Source organism: Salmo salar, chromosome 05, assembly GCF_965601325.2.
Source record: "Salmo salar chromosome 05, fSalSal1, whole genome shotgun sequence".
Lineage (NCBI taxonomy): Eukaryota > Metazoa > Chordata > Actinopteri > Salmoniformes > Salmonidae > Salmo > Salmo salar.
The window spans coordinates 87,062,284-87,087,312 of NC_138295.1; the positions used below are offsets into that span (position 1 = coordinate 87,062,284).

At 40.9% G+C, this 25,029-nt stretch overlaps 1 protein-coding gene across 2 annotated transcripts; it reads right to left on the bottom strand.

The window, feature by feature from the left end:
* Nucleotides 1-1,228: 1,228 nt before the first annotated feature.
* Nucleotides 1,229-23,168, bottom strand: LOC106592543 (gasdermin-E). Of its 2 annotated transcripts, none has more exons than XM_045719213.2 (10): nucleotides 22,904-23,168; nucleotides 21,094-21,346; nucleotides 19,900-20,104; nucleotides 17,902-18,046; nucleotides 16,186-16,306; nucleotides 15,886-16,011; nucleotides 12,077-12,204; nucleotides 3,819-3,990; nucleotides 3,637-3,710; nucleotides 1,229-1,639 (listed from the first exon to the last, which is right to left on the bottom strand). In XM_045719213.2, exons 2-10 carry the CDS (start codon nucleotides 21,314-21,316, stop codon nucleotides 1,415-1,417), a joined length of 1,419 nt encoding a protein of 472 aa, XP_045575169.2. In that variant the 5' UTR covers nucleotides 21,317-21,346; nucleotides 22,904-23,168; the 3' UTR covers nucleotides 1,229-1,414. The 2 variants fall into 2 exon arrangements, with proteins under 2 accessions (XP_045575169.2, XP_045575168.2); XM_045719212.2 differs by having other exon boundaries at nucleotides 17,872-18,046.
* Nucleotides 23,169-25,029: the final 1,861 nt, after the last annotated feature.

Sequence of the window (25,029 nt, forward strand, 5' to 3'; positions counted from 1 at the left end):
GCTCTCCCAGTCACCCCGTCCCAATCCCCTGGATATAGCCCCTCTCACCTCAGAGAAGTGTCTAATGCTCTCCCAGTCACCCCGTCCCAATCCCCTGGATATAGCCCCTCTCACCTCAGAGAAGTGTCTAATGCTCTCCCAGTCACCCCGTCCCAATCCCCTGAATATAGCCCCTCTCACCTCAGAGAAGTGTCTAATGCTCTCCCAGTCACCCCGTCCCAATCCCCTGAATATAGCCCCTCTCCATTCTCACCAATAACCACCATTACATCTTAGTTGTAATGACAAACAAGGAATAATAATGATTCGACATCCTTTCCTAATCTGTCCTGAACTCTTAATCATTTTGTAATGGTATTACAAGTCATAAAGAAATAAATACAATGACATCGTAGTATAATTAAGTTGTTCCTTCTCTCTCTCTAACAAAATCCATCCCTCTCCACCCCCCTGTCCTCCCCCCTTAACCCCACCAAAGCCACGCTTAACCCCACCTCCCATCTTTACTCCCCTTTGCCTCCCCAAGCCAAGCTTGTCCCACCCTTCCATCCTTCCCCTCTTACCCACCAGACCCAGTTTGTCACCACCTCCCCTCTACTTCCTCATCCATTCTCCTTCATTCACACACAACATATAGCTTAGTCCTCCACACACCCATTCTCTCCCACCCGCCTACACATATTCATATTCACCCTCTTTCACTCTCCCATTCATATGTATAGACACACCCAAACATATACCCACTCACACACACACACACACACACCGCATAGGGTTTCTGATGACAAAATGTCTTTGTTGTTCAAACACTGATTCTCACAGATATCACAGAGATGGACCATCATACTGACTCCACATATTGGTGATGTTATCTTTGAGTATAGAATCATTATTAAAATGAATAACAACGTAATCACCCTGGTATTCTAAACATCAAGATTACCAGGGTGATGGACTTCCTCTTTGTTTTAATAAGTATACTTTTTACACACTGTAGCACAGTAATGTGAGAAAGTTTACACGTTCAAATGAGTATACAATAATAACAGACTTCACAGAAATGTTTTTGAATATTCTTTGGACATGATTCTGGTGAACAGTATTTTGAACAGGATTCTGCTTCTGTTCTTGTCATGTGGGTCACTTGACAATGCTCAAATCCCCTCCTCCCTCTGTAATGCTTTATGTTGTATTATCTAATGATTAGAAGAATGGAGGTCGGGACGTCTGATCGTTTGTTGAACTTTATTGAAAACATTACAAGTATACATACACTGTTGTTCACTAGTTCTTTAGCTCAACTAGCGCAAGAGTAAAGCATGGAATGGAGTACTGAGTGTATCCATTCAAACTGGATTTACAAGTTGCATGGACTCTCTCTCTCTCTCCCTCTCCCTCTCCCTCCTCTCCCTCCTTACACTAAAGAGGCCAGGCCTTTCACAGTGATACTCATGACTAGAGGAAGGTATCCAGGCTGGTCCTTCATCTCTGTCCTCAGTGTGTCCTCTCTCTTCAGTGTAACTTTAGAGTGACCAAAGAGACTCTCTGTCCTCCCAAACACCTCCTCCTCAGTCAGAACAGCCAGACCTGCATCTCTCAGAGAGAGGGTCTCCCCACTCCCTGCTGCCACATGCTGCACCTGGAGGACAAGCAGCACAGGAATACATTGATATGCTTTATTTTATGGGTCATTCTTGAATTAAGGTTGCATTTCCATCCCTCGACTTTGCAATAATGACAAACACTTTAAAATGACAAATAGTTAGAGATTATACATATTTTAATTGATATTGAACTGTTTATCAATGTGAAACATAATGGAAGTCCTGTATACTGCAAAACTTGATTTTTATGCATTGTTTAAAGTACTTAGGGAAAGCAAATAGGCTTGTCCCAGTAGTGATGTGTAGAGTTGTAGTGACATGTTTCAGGGATTTAGAGACGTCTATCTATTATTTTGAATGCTATATAATAAACAAATGTATTTAATATCATTAGTGTTACCGCCTTGTAAATCACTCATTACAAAGATATACAAGGACCGTGAGCATTCTTTCCAGTGGCAAACTGTTATCAGGGTAGGGGTCTATATTAAATAAAATGATTAGCTAATCAGACCCTTTTAGTATGTCATACATGTTATCATTCCAGTGATCATTTGGTGTTTAAATAAAACATGTCATTGGTGTAACTCAATTTAAATGAAGGGAAATTACACTGAGCAAAACGATTAATCAAATCTCTTTAGTAAATGATTAAGTCAATTACTTTTAAAAGGTTAAATGACCTTAGATTTGAGATCGGTGGCCTAAATTACTGACAAATGTGTCATTGGTGTGACCTATACTTTGATGCAACACATCATTCAGGGCAGCCCCACCACTATCCAGTAGATGGTGCTGTTCTGGATGTAATTCTGGCTTTCATTCATGTCACAACATTATATCAGTATGCAAACACATTTGATTTGTAATTGCTTGAGTTAATAAAGCATACAGGACGTGCTCGCTTCTCTGTTGTATTGTTATTTTGGTACATTTTATTTGAGGAAAGGCAGCTCCCTAATGCAGCTGTTTCATTCTCACTCAGTGATCTGTTGTGGAGAGGCTAGCCTGGGGACTCAGTCAGCTGTAGCCCACTTGGGTGCTGCTATAGAGATTCATTAGTAGTGCCCGCCCAAGAAGGCTTGATGTCATTTGCCACAGATAAATAGACATCTTTTCTCCTGTAGCAATTTCATAGTTGTTTATCGTCTTCTAGTTAGCTAGCTGAAAAGTCATCATACATCATGTCAACAATCTCCTAGCAAATTATTTTAAAACGTGTAGAGCTAAAACATCTTTGTGCTCATCAACCACTGAACAGGCCTCAGTTAAAATAAAGCAAGTTAGAAAATAATTAAACCTGAGTGGTTTGGATGGAACTTGCGGTGGCTAACAGCTGTTTGAGGAGGCTAGCTAGCTAGCTAGCTACTACGTGTTGTTAATGATTGATGTCAGAATGTAATAACCCAGGGAACTGTATCTATACAATGGTTGAAGGTAGGCAGGGAGTAGCTTTATAAACGTTGTTGCTTTATTCATAACCTGAGCATCTTGTTAACAGACATGTAACTGCACTCAGAATGGTGTTCTGCTGCGTCCCAATACTCTAACAATGATTAGCAATATTGCAGACCGATGGTGATATATTTCTGAAGTAAAATAGACTTTACTCTATAAAGTATGCTTGACAACTGTGGTCTTCCTTGCAATAGGAGCCAAAGATATGGGAAAGTAGCCTATACACTGGTAATAACCCTTATGTTATAACATTTGTGTGTGTGGCTCAAACTCACTGCTGGGATTGGTCATTATTTAGGATGGTGCATTCAATGTGTAGTGTAGTAATTTATCGATGCATATTCACTTTTTTCATTGAGTTTCCCCACCAATATTTTTATGTTAAAAATCACCACTGGTTAGCATCATTGGTGTTACTACTGCTACTGGTGGTACAATGTTATCATAATGGTATAAATATTAGTTTATTTAACATGGAAGATATGCCCCAATACATTTACATGAACAAAAAGCTAGAAAAATTAACTCCAGGTCATACAGGACTGGAGGCTCAATCAAGCAGGTGTGAACTCACCAGGATCTGCAGGGCCTGTAAGACTGGAGGACTGCAACAGGATCCCAACACAGAGAGACCCTCATCTGTCATTCCTGAAGATATAAATATGGACACACATAAAACCACAGTAGTGAACATGGTTTCCCAGGAACTGATCAAATAATAACTGGAGAATAACTGAAAACTGCTCTCTATCTCACCGTCCATGGCACTGACAATGAGGTGGACGGCACTGAGAAGTGAGGATCTGAACTCATCCTCATCCTTCCCAACACATTGGTCTACAAGATCCAGTATGGCCTGGACTGTTTCCCTCTCAGACTCTTCCAGATCACCCAGGTCAGGAGTCTCACCATCACACGTCTGATCCAGCTGTGATAAGACAGAGAGAGAGAGAATATATTTAAGACAAGAGTATGTTACAGATTTTCTGGTTGATATATTAACCCCCTAGTGTTGATTGATCCACTGGTGCGTCAATCTAAGTTACATAACAAAACAATCCCCATCAAAATGTGTTAGTTAAAGCTAGAGATATGTGGTATCTTCTGAACGGTTTGACCTACAAACTACTCTATGGAAAAGGGAGAGTCCCACGAAGGTGTTCTCTGTTTTGCTCTACGACCCCCACAAGTGTCAGGAGACTAGTCTGAAGTCGGTACTGTCGATGTGTCAACTACTGATTGGTAGCATCCCAACGTTTGGGATACAAAGTAAGGGGACCCCACTATAGAAAGGGGAGATTCTCACGAACACGATGGTGTTCTCCGTGTTTCTCTACGACCACAAGTGTCACGGGACTCGTCTGAAGGTAAACATTACTGGAATAAAAAAACAGATGTAAGTATGAAGGTAGTTTTGTGCCCCCCAACGTCTTAGACTCAAAGGAATATATTCATTCCTGCCATTAGGTGTGTGTGTGTGTGTGTGTGTGTGTGTGTGTGTGTGTGTGTGTGTGTGTGTGTGTGTGTGTGTGTGTGTGTGTGTGTGTGTGTGTGTGTGTGTGTGTGTGTGTGTGTGTGTGTGTGTGTGTATGTGTGTATGTGTGTGTGTGTGTTTTGGCGCTGTTTCTGTACATGCCAAAAAAGTTGGTCCCGTTCCGAAATGGATCCGGGACTTTTCCACAGGACCCAATATGCATACATTACCCATTCCGAATGGACCCGAGGCCAGTCAGACCCGTTCCAAAAAAGGCTTGTGGAAAAACAGACCTAAACAGACCCACGCCGGTTCGGACCTGAGAGACCCATTCAGATCTAAGAGCAGAAAGAGCGAGAGAAATAAACCTCCGACTTGGCGCAGATAGTGTCTTCAATAAACGAGCGATATTAGCCAACTGGTTCACATTTATGTATCCTTAAAAACTGCCTTTAACAAAAGACAAAATAAATTAATCGTTGTGTTTCTGTGTGAAGTATTGGTTTTTACTTGCCTAAAACAATAATTGTTCATCTCTCAGTTCAGCTGTCAGAGATTTGAGCGCAAATGCATCAGGGCATTGCATGCATACATTCCTGTAGATATACTGTATTATATGAATAGAAAATAAATATATGGAAGCTTAGGCCCACTCTAGGGAGACCAAGAGAAAGATAGACATATAGGGGTGCCATGTTCACCACACCGACATTTCTTTATCCTTGACAGATACTACTGCTATACAGAATGAGTGGAATGAGTTTGACACATTCTTAACGCCATTAAAAACTATAAAACAGCCCTTTACTAAAATTCGTTAATTTTCGAGCAGAATATTTGTTTATAAAGATAACCATTATATTAGTAGAATAAACGAGTAAATCCGGTAGACCTAAAACATTGTTCCTCACCTCAAGTTCAACTGTCGGCGCACTGCATTCATAGGCCTGCAGTAGGACTATAGCCTACTAATAGCCACACCATCACAAAAGTTTCTTAACTTTATCAGGGTAACGTCCACAGTTTCTTAACTTTATCAGGGTAATGTCAACAGTTTCTTAACTTTATCAGGGTAATGTCAACAGTTTCTTAACTTTATCAGGGTAATGTCAACAGTTTCTTAACTTTATCAGGGTAATGTCAACAGTTTCTTAACTTTATCAGGGTAACGTCAACAGTTTCTTAACTTTATCAGGGTAACGTCCACAGTTTCTTAACTTTATCAGGGTAATGTCAACAGTTTCTTAACTTTATCAGGGTAATGTCAACAGTTTCTTAACTTTATCAGGGTAACGTCCACAGTTTCTTAACTTTATCAGGGTAATGTCAACAGTTTCTTAACTTTATCAGGGTAATGTCAACAGTTTCTTAACTTTATCAGGGTAATGTCAACAGTTTCTTAACTTTATCAGGGTAATGTCAACAGTTTCTTAACTTTATCAGGGTAATGTCAACAGTTTCTTAACTTTATCAGGGTAACGTCAACAGTTTCTTAACTTTATCAGGGTAACGTCAACAGTTTCTTAACTTTATCAGGGTAATGTCAACAGTTTCTTAACTTTATCAGGGTAATGTCAACAGTTTCTTAACTTTATCAGGGTAATGTCAACAGTTTCTTAACTTTATCAGGGTAATGTCAACAGTTTCTTAACTTTATCAGGGTAATGTCAACAGTTTCTTAACTTTATCAGGGTAACGTCAACAGTTTCTTAACTTTATCAGGGTAATGTCAACAGTTTCTTAACTTTATCAGGGTAACGTCAACAGTTTCTTAACTTTATCAGGGTAATGTCAACAGTTTCTTAACTTTATCAGGGTAATGTCAACAGTTTCTTAACTTTATCAGGGTAACGTCAACAGTTAGTCAAGTCATGGTTAATAGGGACAACAGGATCAGGTTACTATATTGTGACATTAAATTTAGAATGATGTCTGGCCCTCTGTTTTTTCTTTGTCATGGTTTGAGTGTAAGTAGGCCTGTATTAGCCCTATAGTAGCCCTATGGTAGTATCCCTATAGTAGTAGCCCTATAGTAGCCCTATAGTAGTAGCCCTATAGTAGCCCTATGGTAGTATCCCTATAGTAGTAGCCCTATAGTAAACCTATAGTAGTAGCCCTATAGTAGTAGCCCTATAGTAGCCCTATAGTAGTAGCCCTATAGTAGTAGCCCTATAGTAGTAGCCCTATAGTAGCCCTATGGTAGTATCCCTATAGTAGTAGCCCTATAGTAGCCCTATGGTAGTATCCCTATAGTAGTAGCCCTATAGTAGTAGCCCTATAGTAGTAGCCCTATAGTAGTAGCCCTATAGTAGTAGCCCTATAGTAGTAGCCCTATAGTAGTAGCCCTATGGTAGTATCCCTATAGTAGTAGCCCTATAGTAGCCCTATAGTAGTAGCCCTATAGTAGTAGCCCTATAGTAGTAGCCCTATAGTAGTAGCCCTATAGTAGCCCTATAGTAGTAGCCCTATAGTAGTAGCCCTATAGTAGCCCTATAGTAAACCTATAGTAGCCCTATAGTCTTCCTATAGTAGCCCTATAGTAGCCCTATACTAGTAGTCCTATAGTAACCCTATAGTAGTAGTCGTGTAGTAGTCCTATAGTAGTAGTCCTATAGTAGCCCTATAGTAGTAGCCCTATGGTAGTAGTCCCTATAGTAGTAGTCCCTATAGTAGCCCTATAGTAGTAGCCCTATAGTAGTAGTCCTATAGTAGTAGCCCTATAGTAGTAGCCCTATAGTAGTAGTCCTATAGTAGTAGCCCTATAGTAGTAGCCCTATAGTAGTAGCCCTATAGTAGTAGCCCTATAGTAGTAGTCCTATAGTAGCCCATATAGTAGCCCTAGTAGTATCCCTATAGTAGTATCCCTATAGTAGCCCTATAGTAGTAGTCCTATAGTAGTAGCCCTATAGTAGTAGCCGTGTAGTAGCCCTATAGTAGTAGCCCTATAGTAGCCCTATAGTAGTAGCCCTATAGTAGTAGCCCTATAGTAGCCCTATAGTAGTAGCCTATAGTAGTAGCTCCTATAGTAGCCCTATAGTAGCCCTATAGTAGTAGTCCTATAGTAGTAGTCCTATAGTAGTAGTCCTATAGTAGTAGCCCCATAGTAGTAGTCTTATAGTAGCCCTATAGTAGTAGTCCTATGGTAGCCATATAGTAGCCCTGTAGTAGCCCTATAGTAGTAGTCCTATAGTAGCCCTATAGTAGTAGTCCTATGGTAGCCATATAGTAGACCTCTAGTAGCCCTACAGTAGTAGTCCTATAGTGGCCCCATTGTAGCAGTCCTATAGTAGTAGTCCTATAATAGTAGTCCTATAGTAGCCCTATAGTAGTAGTCCTATAGTAGTAGTCCTATAATAGTAGTCCTATAGTAGCCCTATAGTAGTAGCCCTATAGTAGTAGTCCTATTATAGCCCCATAGTAGTAGTCCTATAGTAGCCCCATAGTAGTAGTCCTATAGTAGTAACCCTATAGTAGTAGCGCCATAGTAGTAGCCCTATAGTAGTAGCCCCATAGTAGTAGCCCAATAGTAGTAGTCATATAGTAGAAGTCCTATAGTAGTAGTCCTATAGTAGCCCCATAGTAGTAGTCTTATAGTAGCCCTATAGTAGTAGTCCTATGGTAGCCATATAGTAGCCCTGTAGTAGCCCTATAGTAGTAGTCCTATAGTGGCCCCATTGTAGCAGTCCTATAGTAGTAGCCCTATAGTAGTAGTCCTATAGTAGTAGTCCTATAGTAACCCTATGGTAGTAGTCCTATAGTAGCCCTATAGTAGTCCTATAATAGCCCTATAGTCTTCCTATAGTAGCCCTATACTAGTAGTCCTATAATAACCCTATAGTAGTAGTCGTGTAGTAGTCCTATACTAGTAGTCCTATAGTAACCCTATAGTAGTAGTCGTGTAGTAGTCCTATAGTAGTAGTCCTATAGTAGCCCCATAGTAGTAGTCCTACAGTAGTAGTCCTATAGTAGTAGTCCTATAGCAGCCCCATAGTAGTAGTCCTATAGTAGTAGTCCTATAGTAGTAGCCCTATAGTAGTAGCCCCATAGTAGTAGCCCTAAAGTAGTAGTCCTATAGTAGTCCTATAGTAGTAGTCCTATAGTAGTAGCCCTATAGTAGTAGTCCTATAGTAGTAGTCCTATAGTAGTAGTCCTATAGTAGTAGTCCTATAGTAGCCCCATAGTAGTAGTCTGATAGTAGCCCTATAGTAGTAGTCCTATGGTAGCCATATAGTAGCCCTGTAGTAGCCCTATAGTAGCCCTATAGTAGTAGTCCTATAGTAGTAGTCCTATAGTAGTAGCCCTATAGTAGTAGCCCCATAGTAGTAGCCCTATAGTAGTAGTCCTATAGTAGTAGTCCTATAGTAGTAGTCCTATAGTAGTAGTCCTATAGTAGTAGTCCTATAGTAGCCCCATAGTAGTAGTCTTATAGTAGCCCTATAGTAGTAGTCCTATGGTAGCCATATAGTAGCCCTGTAGTAGCCCTATAGTAGTAGTCCTATAGTAGCCCTATAGTAGTAGTCCTATAGTAGTAGTCCAACGACAACCGTGACAAGTCCTATAGTAGTAGCCCCATAGTAGTAGCCCTGTAGTAGCCCTATAGTAGTAGTCCTATAGTAGCCCTATAGTAGTAGTCCTATAGTAGTAGTCCAACGACAACCGTGACAAGTCCTATAGTAGTAACCCAATAGTAGTAGTCCTATAGTAGCCCTATAGTAGTAGCCCTATAGTAGTAACCCAATAGTAGTAGTCCTATAGTAGCCCTAAAGTAGTAGTCCTATAGTAGCCCTATAGTAGTAGTCCTATAGTAGCCCCATAATAGTAGTCCTATAGTAGTAACCCAATAGTAGTAGTCCTATAGTAGCCCTATAGTAGTAGCCCTATAGTAGTAACCCAATAGTAGTAGTCCTATAGTAGCCCTATAGTAGTAGTCCTATAGTAGCCCTATAGTAGTAGCCCTATAGTAGTAACCCAATAGTAGTAGTCCTATAGTAGCCGGGCCTATAGTAGTAGCCCTATAGTAGTAACCCAATAGTAGTAGTCCTATAGTAGCCCTATAGTAGTAGCCCTATAGTAGTAACCCAATAGTAGTAGTCCTATAGTAGTCCTATAGTAGTAGCCCTATAGTAGTAGTCCTATAGTAGTAGCCCTATAGTAGTAGCCCTATAGTAGTAGCCCTATAGTAGTAGTCCTATAGTAGTAGCCCTATAGTACCATAAATTCCGGACTATAAGCCGCAACTTTTTTCCTAGCTTTAAACCTCGCGGCTTAAACAATGACGCGGCTAATATATGGATTTTTCCCGCTTTCAATTTTTTTTCTTCCAAAAAAACATTATGTGACGTGCTCAGTTTTTTGGCGGCATGAAGCTTTCATTAGACCAATGAAATTGCCGAAAGGGTTAAGGTCAAACAACTTCTTTGTTTACTGTTTAGATTAAATCGAGCGCTCTCAAACTTCCCATCATTCTGATTACGGTAGTCATTTTGTCACCCTCATCATGGCAAAGACACGGAGAAATGCATATGATGCAGCTTTCATGTTGAAGGCGATTGATCTGGCTGTTGGAAAAGGAAATAGAGCTGCTGCACGGGAGCTTGGTCTTAATGAGTCGATGATAAGACGTTGGAAACAGCAGCGTGAGGAATTGACTCAGTGCAAAAAGACAACTAAAGCTTACTGTAAATTTTTATTTTTTTGTTACAAGCAGTGTTTCGTTAAAACCTATTTATTTTTGTTACAAGCCGTGTTTCATTAGAGCCTGTGTAAAGTTCATTTGTTTCACTGTACCGGTAGGCACCTGCGGCTTATAGACATGTGCGGCTTATTTATGTTCAAAATATATATTTTTTTTTAATTCAGTGGGTGCGGCTTATATTCAGGTGCGCTTAATAGTCCGGGAATTACGGTAGTAGTCCTATAGTAGTAACCCTATAGTAGTAGTCTTATAGTAGTTGTCCTATAGTAGTATACTAATTTACGACTACTATAGGGCTACTACTATAGACTACTATAGGCCTACTACTATAGGGTTACTACTATAGGGCTACTACTATAGGGTTACTATAGGACTACTATAGGGTTACTATAGGGCTACTACTATAGGACCACTACTATAGGGCTAGTAGTCCTATAGTAGTAGTCCTTTACGGCAAGCGGATTGCCATCGGACCCCGGCATCGTCTCGGGCAGAATGTATGGCTCTCCACCCGGGATCTGCCCCTCCGGGTGGAGTCTCGCAAACTGTCCCCACGGTTTATCGACCCCTTCCCCATCTCCAAGGTCATTAGCCCCTCTGCTGTTCGTCTTCTGTTGCCCCGTACCCTTCGTATACACCCCACCATTCATGTGTCCTGTATCAAGTCCGTGTCTCACAGTCCCTTGTCTTCCATTTCCAGGCCCACCCCTCCTCCCCGGGTCGTCGATGGCCATCCGGCGTACACGGTGAGACGCCTCCTGAGGGTTCGACCACGGGGCAGGGGTTTCCAGTACCTGGTTGACTGGGAGGGCTATGGCCCGGAGGAGAGGTGCTGGGTCCCCGCTAGAGACATCCTGGACCCAGCCCTCATCGCCGACTTCCACCGCTGGCACCCCGATCAAGCAGGTATGCGCCCATGTAGGACGCCAGGTGTCGCTCCTAGAGGGCGGGGTACTGTCATGCCCTGATCTGTTTCACCTGTCTTTGTGCTTGTCTCCAACCCCCTCCAGGTGTCGCCCATCTTCCCCGTTATCCCCTGTGTACTTATTATACCTGTGTTCTCTTTTTGTCTGTTGCCAGTTTGTCTTGTTTGTCAAGCTTACCAGCGTTTGTCCTGTCAGCTCCTGTCTTTTCCCAGCTTCTATTTTTCTCGCCCTCCTGGTTTTTGACCCTTGCCTGTCCTGAGCCTGCATGCCGTCCTGTACCTTTGCCCCATCTAGATTTCCGACCTCTGCCTGTCCTGACCCTGAGCCTGCATGCCGTCCTGTACCTTTGCCCCTATCTAGATTTCTGACCTCTGCCTGACCTGACCCTGAGTCTGCCTGCCGTCCTGTACCTTTGCCCCTATCTAGATTTCCGACCTCTGCCTGACCTGACCCTGAGCCTGCATGCCGTCCTGTACCTTTGCCTCTGTTGCTGAAATAAACATTGTTACTTCGACACAGTCTGCATCTGGGTCTTACCTTATCCTGATAATACTCTTTTTCCTCTAACCTTCGCTTTACTTCATTGAAAAAGGCCTCAATCTTCAGGAATAACAGTAGCCTATACAAAGGCTCCTTTTACTCACTCGCTCTCTCTCTCCCGCTCCTCAGCAGCAGGGGCACGTCAGGTGAGCGGCCGGAATCAGTTTCAGTTGGACATTAGCTATACATTTTATTGAGTTGCAATTGGCTGAAACAGACATCAAGAGGACGGGTCCAATCAGGTCCATTCGGTTAATCAATTGTAATTGCACATACCCAAAACCCGTGGCAATTAGATCAGACCCAACCCAGAGCAGAGACAAAAGTCAGAATTTAGGATTTCGGATCTGTTGGACCCATGAAGACCTCTACCACTCACCACACTCTCCAGCACACTGACTGCCTCTCTGTCCTCCATGGTTGTCTTGAGGAGCTGGAGCAGAGAGGAACGTTTGGCCACCGGCAGAGCTGACAGCAGCTGGAAATGACCACTCAGTTTGTCCAGCTCTGTTAACACACAAACAACACAGAGACCATTTTGTCAGTGTCGTCATTCCATTCAGTAGACAACATTACATGTTGACCAGACGTTCCATTCAGTAGACTACATGTTGACCAGACGTTCGATTCAGTAGACTACATTACATGTTGACCAGACGTTCCACTCAGTAAACTACATGTTGACCAGACGTTCCATTCAGTAGACAACATTACATGTTGACCAGACGTTCCATTCAGTAGACTACATGTTGACCAGACGTTCGATTCAGTAGACTACATTACATGTTGACCAGACGTTCCATTCAGTAGACTACATGTTGACCAGACGTTCCATTCAGTAGACTACATTACATGTTGACCAGACGTTCCATTCAGTAGACTACATGTTGACCAGACGTTCCATTCAGTAGACTACATTACATGTTGACTAGACGTTCCATTCAGTAGACTACATTACATGTTGACCAGACGTTCCATTCAGTAGACAACATGTTGACCAGACATTCCATTCAGTAGACTACATTACATGTTGACCAGATGTTCCATTCAGTAGACTACATGTTGACCAGTCGTTCCATTCAGTAGACTACATTACATGTTGACCAAACGTTCCATTCAGTAGACTACATTACATGTTGACCAGACATTCCATTCAGAAGACTACATTACATGTTGACCAGATGGTCCATTCAGTAGACTACATTACATGTTGACCAGACGTTCCATTCAGGTGACTACATTACATTTTGACCAGACGTTCCATTCAGTAGACTACATTACATGTTGAGTAGACATTCCATTCAGTAGACTACATGTTGACCAGACGTTCCATTCAGTAGACTACATGTTGACCAGATGTTCCATTTAGTAGACTATATTACATGTTGACCAGACATTCCATTCAGTAGACAACATTACATGTTGACCAGACGTTCCATTCAGTAGACTACATGTTGACCAGACGTTCCATTCAGTAGACTACATTACATGTTGACCAGACGTTCCATTCAGTAGACTACATTACATGTTGAGTAGACGTTCCATTCAGTAGACATGTTGACCAGACGTTCCATTCAGTAGACTACATGTTGACCAGATGTTCCATTTAGTAGACTATATTACATGTTGACCAGACATTCCATTCAGTAGACAACATTACATGTTGACCAGACGTTCCATTCAGTAGACTACATGTTGACCAGACGTTCCATTCAGTAGACTACATTACATGTTGACTAGACGTTCCATTCAGTAGACTACATTACATGTTGACCAGACGTTCCATTCAGTAGACTACATGTTGACCAGATGTTCCATTTAGTAGACTATATTACATGTTGACCAGACATTCCATTCAGTAGACAACATTACATGTTGACCAGACGTTCCATTCAGTAGACTACATGTTGACCAGACGTTCCATTCAGTAGACTACATTACATGTTGACCAGACGTTCCATTCAGTAGACTACATTACATGTTGAGTAGACGTTCCATTCAGTAGACATGTTGACCAGACGTTCCATTCAGTAGACTACATGTTGACCAGATGTTCCATTTAGTAGACTATATTACATGTTGACCAGACATTCCATTCAGTAGACAACATTACATGTTGACCAGACGTTCCATTCAGTAGACTACATTACATGTTGACCAGACGTTCCATTCAGTAGACTACATGTTGACCAGTCGTTCCATTCAGTAGACTACATTACATGTTGACCAGACATTCCATTCAGTAGACTACATTACATGTTGACCAGACGTTCCATTCAGTAGACTACATTACATGTTGACCAGATGGTCCATTCAGTAGACTACATTACATGTTGACCAGACGTTCCATTCAGGTGACTACATTACATGTTGACCAGACGTTCCATTCAGTAGACTACATGTTGACCATACGTTCCATTCAGTAGACTACATGTTGACCAGACGTTCCATTCAGTAGACTACATGTTGACCAGACATTCCATTCAGTAGACTACATGTTGACCAGGCATTCCATTCAGTTGACTACATGTTGACCAGATGTTCCATTCAGTAGACTACATTACATGTTGACCAGACGTTCCATTCAGTAGACTACATTACATGTTGACCAGACGTTCCATTCAGTAGACTACATTACATGTTGACCAGACGTTCCATTCAGTAGACTACATGTTGACCAGACGTTCCATTCAGTAGACTACATTACATGTTGACCAGATGTTCCATTTTGTAGACTACATTACATGTTGACCAGACGTTCCATTCAGTAGACTACATGTTGACCAGACGTTCCATTCAGTAGACTACATTACATGTTGACCAGATGTTCCATTCAGTAGACTACATTACATGTTGACCAGATGTTCCATTTAGTAGACTACATTACATGTTGACCAGACATTCCATTCAGTAGACTACATTACATGTTGACCAGACGTTCCATTCAGTAGACTACATTACATGTTGACCAGACATTCCATTCAGAAGACTACATGTTGACCAGACGTTCCATTCAGTAGACTACATTACATGTTGACCAGACGTTCCATTCAGTAGACTTCATGTTGACCAGACGTTCCATTCAGTAGACTACATGTTGACCAGACGTTCCATTCAGTAGACTACATGTTGACCAGACGTTCCATTCAGTAGACTACATGTTGACCAGACGTTCCATTCAGTAGACTACATGTTGACCAGACGTTCCATTCAGTAGACTACATTACATGTTGACCAGCCGTTCCATTCAGTAGACTACATTACATGTTGACCAGACATTCCATTCAGTAGACTACATTACATGTTGACCAGACGTTCCCTTCAGTAGACTACGTGTTGACCAGATGTTCCATTCAGTAGACTACATGTTGACCAGACATTCCATTCAGTAGACTACATGTTGACCAGATGTTCCATTCAGTAGACTACATGTTGACCAGACGTTCCATTCAGTAAACTACATGTTGACCAGACGTTCCATTCAGTAGACTACATGTTGACCAGACGTTCCATTCAGTAGACTACATTACATGTTGACCAGATGTTCCATTCAGTAGACTACATGTTGACCAGACATTCCCTTCAGTAGACTACATGTTGACCAGACGTTCCATTCAGTAGACTACATTACATGTTGACCAGATGTTCCATTCAGTAGACTACATGTTGACCAGACGTTCCATTCAGTAGACTACATGTTGACCAAACGTTCCATTCAGTAGACTACATTACATGTTGACCAGATGTTCCATTCAGTAGACTACATTACATGTTGACCAGACGTTCCATTCAGTAGACTACATGTTGACCAGATGTTCCATTCAGTAGACTACATGTTGACCAGATGTTCCATTCAGTAGACTACATGTTGACCAGACGTTCCCTTCAGTAGACTACATGTTGACCAGACGTTCCATTCAGTAGACTACATTACATGTTGACCAGATGTTCCATTCAGTAGACTACATGTTGACCAGACGTTCCCTTCAGTAGACTACATTACATGTTGACCAGATATTCCATTCAGTAGACTACATTACATGTTGACCAGACGTTCCATTCAGTAGACTACATTACATGTTGACCAGACGTTCCATTCAGTAGACTACATGTTGACCAGACGTTCCATTCAGTAGACTACATGTTTACCACTAGACAGGAGACATTACCCTCCACTGGCATTATTACCTTCGTTCAGATTTAGGGGGCTGTTGGGAGCAAAGTCGCCTCTCAGGTCCATAATTCCATCCTCTTCAATCTCATCCTTTGACCAAACCTTTTCAAAGCCCCCATTGTTGCGGATGAGGCACAGCTCTGTGGACAAGAGCAGACAACCAGTCACATAACCAGACATAACCAGTCACACACAGACAGATACAGTGGCTGTACTAAATACACTGAGGAACATAGACGCTGGCTGTGTACTTTATCATGGTACTTAACCATGCAGCTATACCTGGGACATTGATAAACCATACACTTCCTCACCAAACGTTCCATTGCATTTGACGTAGAGTTCAATCAGACTGTAGGCCATGACAGTATTTGCAGGAATACCCAGCGACACATCACTTTCTGTCTGAGTACTACCGCTCTGCTTCATAGAGGCCTGTGGAAAACATTTAAAATTAGTCAGAGACGTTTGGTGCACAGATGACCCAGATTCTAACCCTGACAGTCACATATACTACACCACCACATTTTCAGGAAGTGGTTTTAATGATAAAAACACGATTTGCTGCCTTTTGAGAAGTGTAACTTGCTCAAATTTATTTGGGGATTTCACCTAATTTGAACAGTCTCTCATAAAGAGTATGGGTTCAACTTCGTAAAAAAACATGTTTTCCCATCTCAAGAGGTATTTTTTTTTATGATTATAGTAAGTGCCTATTAAGTAACAGGGTTGACCATTTTAAATCAGCCATAAATATCCTTGTGACAGGGGGAATGGAAGCCTGTTGTTCTCAGGGAGTGGCAGTGGAAAGCAAGCTTCCCCATTTATTTGTTTAAATCTGTGGATAACAGGTTTGAAGTGTTATGCTCGACCCACTCAGTTTTCCACCACAAAACACCAGAATATTGACTAAAAGAGTAGAAGCAGTTTACCTGCTTTTACACTATCATTTGACTATTGGATGTTCAGTATTTCTTTAGAAAACAGTTTCACCATATTAAAACAAGAGTTCAGTTCACGTAACAGGGTTGACCTTAAAAAGATGGACAGACGTAAATGAATCACAGTAAATAAATACAAATCTTCAGATATGACTTTGTCAAAACAACAAAAGAACTAGGGTTTTTACAATGATGGTGAAAACGTGGAGAAATGTTGGAATAAGTGGGTTAAACATTTCCAGAAGTCACAGTCAAAATGCTGAATTGTGGCGTTTTAGAAAGTCTTAATTCAAATAAAAAAATTGTACTGAAAATATCAAAGGTACCCTGTGAGTATTACGACTACTGAACAGACATCTGTGAGTATTACGACTACTGAACAGACATCTGTGAGTATTACGACTACTGAACAGACATCTGTGAGTATTACGACTACTGAACAGACATCTGTGACTATTACCACTACTGAACAGACATCTGTGAGTATTACGACTACTGAACAGACATCTGTGATTATTACCACTACTGAACAGACATCTGTGAGTATTACCACTACTGAACAGACAGACATCTGTGAGTATTACGACTACTGAACAGACATCTGTGAGTATTACCACTACTGAACAGACATCTGTGAGTATTACCACTACTGAACAGACATCTGTGAGTATTACCACTACTGAACAGACAGACATCTGTGAGTATTACCACTACGGAACAGCAGTTTTTAGTTCATGTCAATTTACTGTACTTGGGAACTGTTCAATTTCTGTGAACCCAACTTTTAATCTCCATTGTGTAGAATGGCCTCTTAAAATATGTAAAACTGCCTAGGTAAAGAATTGTGAAATTTCCATCACCATTACCACTACTGAACAGACATCTGTGATCTGCCAATATGGTCCTGACATTTACTTTATTTATGAAAGCCTAGCTATCTATCATAAAGTGAGATTATTGAGATTAAAAATCTATTTTACAACTAAATCTGAGTTACCAGTAAAATATGAGGAAAATATAATTCACTTCAGTAGAACACTTGGTAATCTTTCCTCCTACCTTCCCGCTCAGGAACACACAGGCACTCACGTTGGCTCCTACATTGCCACGCTTCTGGACATTGTTTGTGACCGGGCAAGGTAGTGATGTCATAATCCTCTCCGTCAAGACGCCTAACACTGCCCTGGGATTCGCACGGGTCTGCTTGATCACAGGATGGGACATGTCCAGAACTCTGCAGGAGGGACACATTTTAGGTCATATTTCATAGAAATCTGGAAACACTGGAAAGCTACTTTAAAAGTAAAAAGAATTGATGTACCAATCACAGATTGTCCCTTTAAGCTAAGCTAGTAGTGAAAACAGTGAGGATGTTGTTTAAATTTAAGGAAGTTGCTAAACCAGTACAGTTCCACTTCTTTGTTATCTGAAAGCACTTCAACCTGAAAATGTCATTTTTACACAAAAGATGCCAGCCTGATGTCATTGCAAACAGTTTTGCCTGCTGGTCTTGGATCTAAATATTGACTCCTTGGGAAGGTGAACTGTATGATGTATTATGACTGTATTGTGAGTGTATCGTGACTGTATATGACTGTATATGACTGTATATGACTGTATATGACTGTATATGACTGTAATGACTGTATAATGACTGTAATGACTGTATAATGACTGTATAATGACTGTATAATGACTGTAAATGACTGTATATGACTGTATAATGACTGTAATGACTGTATAATGACTGCATAATGACTGTATAATGACTGTATATGACTGTTATGACTGTATGTTGACTGTTATTGTCACGACTTCCACCGAAGTTGGTTCCTCTCCTTGTTCGGGCGGCGTTCGGCGGTCGACGTCACCGACCTTCTAGCCATCGCCAATCCACTTCTCATTTTCCATTGGTTTTGTCTTGTCTTCCATCACACCTGGTTCCAATTCCATCAATTACATGTTGTCCTTGTCCGTAATTGTTTGTTGTAGTGCTTGTGCACGGTATGCTGGTATTTACCGGGTTTTGTTTGACCCATTTATTGTATTGTTCTGTTGACGGTGGTTTATGGTTATTAAACACAACCGTTGTAAATCAGTTTCCGCTCTCCTGCGCCTGACTTCTCTGCCGCCAGTAGCATCGCATTACAGTTATGACTGTATTCTGACTGTATTATGACTGTATTATGACTGTATTCTGACTGTATTCTGACTGTATTATGACTGTATTCTGACTGTATTATGACTGTATTATGATGTATTGTGACTGTATTCTGACTGTATTATGATGTATTATGACTGTATTCTGACTGTATTCTGACTGTATTATGATGTATTGTGAATGTATTCTGACTGTATTATGACTGTATTCTGATGTATTCTGATGTATTATGACTGTATTATGACGTATTCTGACTGTATTCTGACTGTATTATGATGTATTGTGACTGTATTGTGACTGTATTATGATGTATTGTGACTGTATTGTGACTGTATTATGATGTATTGTGACTGTATTGTGACTGTATTATGATGTATTATGACTGTATTCTGACTGTATTCTGACTGTATTATGATGTATTGTGACTGTATTATGACTGTATTATGATGTATTGTGACTGTATTATGACTGTATTATGACTGTATTCTGATGTATTCTGATGTATTATGACTGTATTATGACGTATTCTGACTGTATTCTGACTGTATTATGATGTATTGTGACTGTATTGTGACTGTATTGTGACTGTATTATGATGTATTGTGACTGTATTGTGACTGTATTGTGACTGTATTATGATGTATTGTGACTGTATTGTGACTATTATGACTGTATTGTGACTGTATTATGATGTATTATGATGTATTATGACTGTATTGTGATGTATTATGACTGTATTATGATGTATTGTGATGTATTATGATGTATTATGACTGTATTATGATGTATTATGACTGTATTGTGACTGTATTATGATGTATTGTGACTGTATTGTGACTGTATTATGATGTATTATGATGTATTGTGACTGTATTGTGACTGTATTATGACTGTATTGAACATACGTACAGTATAGGGTAACTCACCTGTCTTTTGAGTAGTTGTGTAACTCCTTCACATCAACCTTCTCTTTGTTCAGGCTGCCAAGGGACAGCTTCTGTTTGGTGGACCATTTCCCTCTCACGGTAATGTTGAAATCAGCCAACTTAGCCTCAATGTTTCCGTCTGTGTTCATTTCTTTCTTGTCACCAAATATCCCACTGTAGTCCACAAAGTCAGACTCCTTGACAGCTGAGGGAATGTTCAACATTTGAATGGACTCTATGCTATTATACCACAGCACATATCTATAACAGCCACATCCATGACATTATCATTTTCCTATTCTGCTCAGAAAAACAAGAGTAGAATAAGTAATGAAATCAATGGTCAGATATTTTAGAACAACAACAACCCATATGTTACGGATACAGGTATCCTGTGTGTGTATCCTGTATGTGTATTTCTTTTCTCTCCTTCTCCTCCTCACAGGTGACAATCATCACTCCCCAATCAGTCATCAATCAGTCCCCAAACAGAAGACACCTGCTCCTTTTCCCTCAACCAATCACAGCCCCTTTCCCTTGGTTTAAAAATCCAGTCAGTTGTTTTCTCCCCAGATCAATCTTTGTGTTCATTCTCTCTCTCTCTCTCTCTCTCTCTCTCTCTCTCTCTCTCTCTCTCTCTCTCTCTCTCTCTCTCTCTCTCTCTCTCTCTCTCTCTCTCTCTCTCTCTCTCTCTCTCTCTCTCTCTCGTTTGTTTTTGCGACGACATGTCACATTTGTCCGGTTATCCTGTGAGTTTTGTTGTTTGTTAGTTTGGTGGGAAAAGGGGGTACCAAGACAAGTCGCCCATGGGCATACATTACCCGTAGGAATACTTTGTCTAAGTACCCTAGTTAGAACTGGGCGGACCACCCACTGTATTTTTGGTTAGTTAGCTAGCTGTTCTTGAGGTAGGCTAGTCTAACTTAGGGGTGTTTTGGATTATTGTTTCTTTGCTTGGGTCCAGCTCAGCCCCTTTTCTCACACCCCATTACCGTGTGTTTAGCAATAAACCTTTAGAGTTTGACGGTAAACTTAAGTTGTCTGTGGTTTTTGGTTCTCACTGTTACTCGTCACTATTATAATTTGCATGAGTTATGTTACGGGTCTCGTATCCATCCCCCCCTAGACTGCAGGGCCAAAAGGGATTCGTAACACCATAGTTATTTGTCACTAGCGGGATGCTCTGGTGCTTACTTGGGCTTAAAGGTGTGTTTCCAGGCTCTCCAGGCCTCAGGACATCACCGAGGGTAAAGCCAGGGGACTGGTATTTGGGTTCCTGCCAGAAGCATCTGTGCTTGGTCTTGACAATGAGTGATCGGAGATTCAGTTTGTCTGTGTCATTCAGACTGGACACAGGGATCAGGCGTCCCTCATGATCTGTGTCCTTCACGAAGGCTTTTGTGGCTTTGGCAAACATCTGAGAGATGGTGGTGGATCGTTTTTCTTCCTGCAGCAGATGACAAAGACACAAATGACAAAGACATCTAAGAAACAAAACTAGGATGAACACATCGACACTCAATACATACAACAGCTTCTGAAGAGCATTCTAAATACATTTCACAGTTGGCAAGACACTCAATAATGCAAACACAATCTCTTAGAAAGGTTCCCTTTCGCTGGGAAAAGAGTGGATCAGAACAGAGTGGCATTGCTTTTGACAAGACAGGATATAAACACAAACAGGATATAATTTCAGTCAAAACCATTGGTTGTGTATCATTCAAGGCTATTCATAGCATGCTGTAGATTTTTCTTACTTCATTTTTATATCGCAAAAATCAGCCAGAGTTTCAATACTAGGTTCTCACTGCTTCTTCCTCTGGGTCCTTATGACACTGATAAATTGTAAAGATACAGTTTGTTATTAAGAATGACATTCTAGAATGTCTAAAATGCAGGGTGCAGGGAATTGGCTGTCATCATGTTTAGGTCCTTGGTACATGCCAAGTTACTGCTTCTGGACGTTGTTTGTGACCAGGCAAGGTAGTGATGTTATAATCCTCTCCGTCAAGATGCCTAACACTACCCTGGGATTCACGCGGGTCTGCTTGATCACAGGATGGGACATGTCCAGAACTCTGCAGGAGGGACCCATTATAATCTGAGCCCTGACATTAGCCCTGTACAAACTTAAAGGAGAATGCCACCACTTTTTAACCTCATATTCGTAATCAAATGTTCTTAATAGATCATTTGCTGAATACCTGACACCTAAATTAGGATTTCAAGTCAGGAACAATTTTTTTATTAACATTCAACAGAAAGCAAACAACCTAACGTTCACTTCTAATGAAAGTTGTATGTATACCTTGCTCTTACAACAAAGGGTATAAAATAAACAAGCAGAGGAAACTAAAATAACCACACTACTTAACCTTTACTTTGAGAGTTTAAAATAGTTTGATCTTGATTCAAATAAGCAATGAACAGATACTGTACTATTAGATAAGATGCAAGATAACGCCTTTGAATTTGGCATATCTACCAAATGAGTGGTAGAAAATATCAGTCCAACTTCCGTTACTAGCAAATTCAGACTTGACACCAAGGCTTTGTGCTAACCACAGAAGTATAGCTTTCCACTTTAGACAGCCTACATCTGTGGTTATGCATGTGCGACTTAACCAAGTCGCATAAATCTACACTCTTAGAAACATTTTTCCAAAAGGGTTCTTCAGGCTGTCACCATAGAACCCTTTTTAGTTCCAGGTAGAACCATTTTGGGTACCATGTAGAACCTTCTGTAGAAAGGGTTCTACATGGAACCCTAAAACTGTCCTACTGGGAACCAAAAGGGTTCTACCTAAAACCAACAAGGGTTCTTCAAAGGGTTATCCTATGGGGACAGCCAAAGAACCCTTTTAGGTTCTACATAGCATCTTTTTCTGTGTGTGGCTAAACTTCCAACATTCTAATATCAATGATGGCACAGCTATCCAACGCATATATGTATCCAAAACATAACCTGTATTTCATAATCTGCAAGAGCTTCAATACTTACAGTTTTTCACAGTTTCTTCCTTCAGGTCCTATTGAGTCTGACAATTATTGACTTCAATCACTGTGTAACATCATGGGTAACTCTGGGCATCGGCTTTCAGTTGAAATCAATGCACGCTCTTTTGGTACTTTAAACCAGCACAGCAGCTTTCACCGATCATAGTGTGTGTGTTTCTAAAGATGTTACTTTTCTTTTTAAACGTCCTCTTCCACATATATAAGATGGTAACTTACTTGTCTTTTGAGTTGTTAAGTAACCCTTTTACTTCCTCTTTCTTCAGTCTCACTTCCTCTTTCTTCAAAGGACAACTCGAGTGTGGAGACGTGTTCAGTCCAAGAATTAAAGTTTAAATCCACTGCATCTGCTGCCAATTGTGTCCCCATGTCTACGCTGGCTTCTCCGCTGTCACAAAATGCCCCACTGTAGTCCACAATGTCACTCTCCTTGACAGCTGAGGGAAAGTTCAACATGACCATGGACTCTTATGCCACAAAACACATACAGTGCCTTGCGAAAGTATTCGGCCCCCTTGAACTTTTCGACCTTTTGCCACATTTCAGGCTTCAAACATAAAGATATAAAACTGTCATTTTTTGTGAAGAATCAACAACAAGTGGGACACAATTATGAAGTGGAACAAAATGTATTGGATATTTCAAACTTTTTTAACAAATAAAAAACTGAAAAATTGGCCGTGCAAAATTATTCAGCCCCTTTACTTTCAGTGCAGCAAACTCTCTCCAGAAGTTCAGTGAGAATCTCTGAATGATCCAATGTTGACCTAAATGACTAATGATGATAAATAGAATCCACCTGTGTGTAATCAAGTCTCCGTATAAATGCACCTGCTCTGTGATAGTCTCAGAGGTCCGTTTAAAGCGCAGAGAGCATCATGAAGAACAAGGAACACACCAGGCAGGTCCGAGATACTGTTGTGGAGAAGTTTAAAGCCGGATTTGGATACAAAAAGATTTCCCAAGCTTTAAACATCCCAAGGAGCACTGTGCAAGCGATAATATTGAAATGGAAGGAGTATCAGACCACTGCAAATCTACGAAGACCCGGCCGTCCCTCTAAACTTTCAGCTCATACAAGGAGAAGACTGATCAGAGATGCAGCCAAGAGGCCCATGATCACTCTGGATGAACTGCAGAGATCTACAGCTGAGGTGGGAGACTTTGTCCATAGGACAACAATCAGTCGTATACTGCACAAATCTGGCCTTTATGGAAGAGTGGCAAGAAGAAAGCCATTTCTTAAAGATATCCATAAAAAGTGTCATTTAAAGTTTGCCACTAGCCACCTGGGAGACACACCAAACATGTGGAAGAAGGTGCTCTGGTCAGATGAAACCAAAATATAACTTTTTGGCAACAATGCAAAACGTTATGTTTGGCGTAAAAGCAACACAGCTCATCACCCTGAACACACCATCCCCACTGTCAAACATGGTGGTGGCAGCATCATGGTTTGGGCCTGCTTTTCTTCAGCAGGGGCAGGGAAGATGGTTAAAATTGATGGGAAGATGGCTGGAGCCAAATACAGGACCATTCTGGAAGAAAACCTGATGGAGTCTGCAAAAGACCTGAGACTGGGACGGAGATTTGTCTTCCAACAAGACAATGATCCAAAACATAAAGCAAAATCTACAATGGAATGGTTCACAAATAAACATATCCAGGTGTTAGAATGGCCAAGTCAAAGTCCAGACCTGAATCCAATCGAGAATCTGTGGAAAGAACTGAAAACTGCTGTTCACAAACGCTCTCCATCCAACCTCACTGAGCTCGAGCTGTTTTGCAAGGAGGAATGGGCAAAAATTTCAGTCTCTCGATGTGCAAAACTGATAGAGACATACCCCAAGCGACTTACAGCTGTAATCGCAGCAAAAGGTGGCGCTACAAAGTATTAACTTAAGGGGGCTGAATAATTTTGCACGCCCAATTTTTCAGTTTTTTATTTGTTAAAAAAGTTTGAAATATCCAATGAATTTCGTTCCACTTCATGATTGTGTCCCACTTGTTGTTGATTCTTCACAAAAAATGACAGTTTTATATCTTTATGTTTGAAGCCTGAAATGTGGCAAAAGGTTGAAAACTTCAAGGGGGCCGAATACTTTCGCAAGG

Bases quoted from the DNA above. Each gene is read 5' to 3' on its own strand.
- LOC106592543 (XM_045719212.2), bottom strand. From the start codon at position 21,316: ATGTTTGCCAAAGCCACAAAAGCCTTCGTGAAGGACACAGATCATGAG. The intron at 18,047-19,899 runs GTGAGTTACCCT...TCCCTCCTGCAG, and splicing joins CACAACTACTCAAAAGACAG to AGTTCTGGACATGTCCCATC. The intron at 16,307-17,871 runs GTAGGAGGAAAG...TGTTTTCCACAG, and splicing joins GTGTGTTCCTGAGCGGGAAG to GCCTCTATGAAGCAGAGCGG.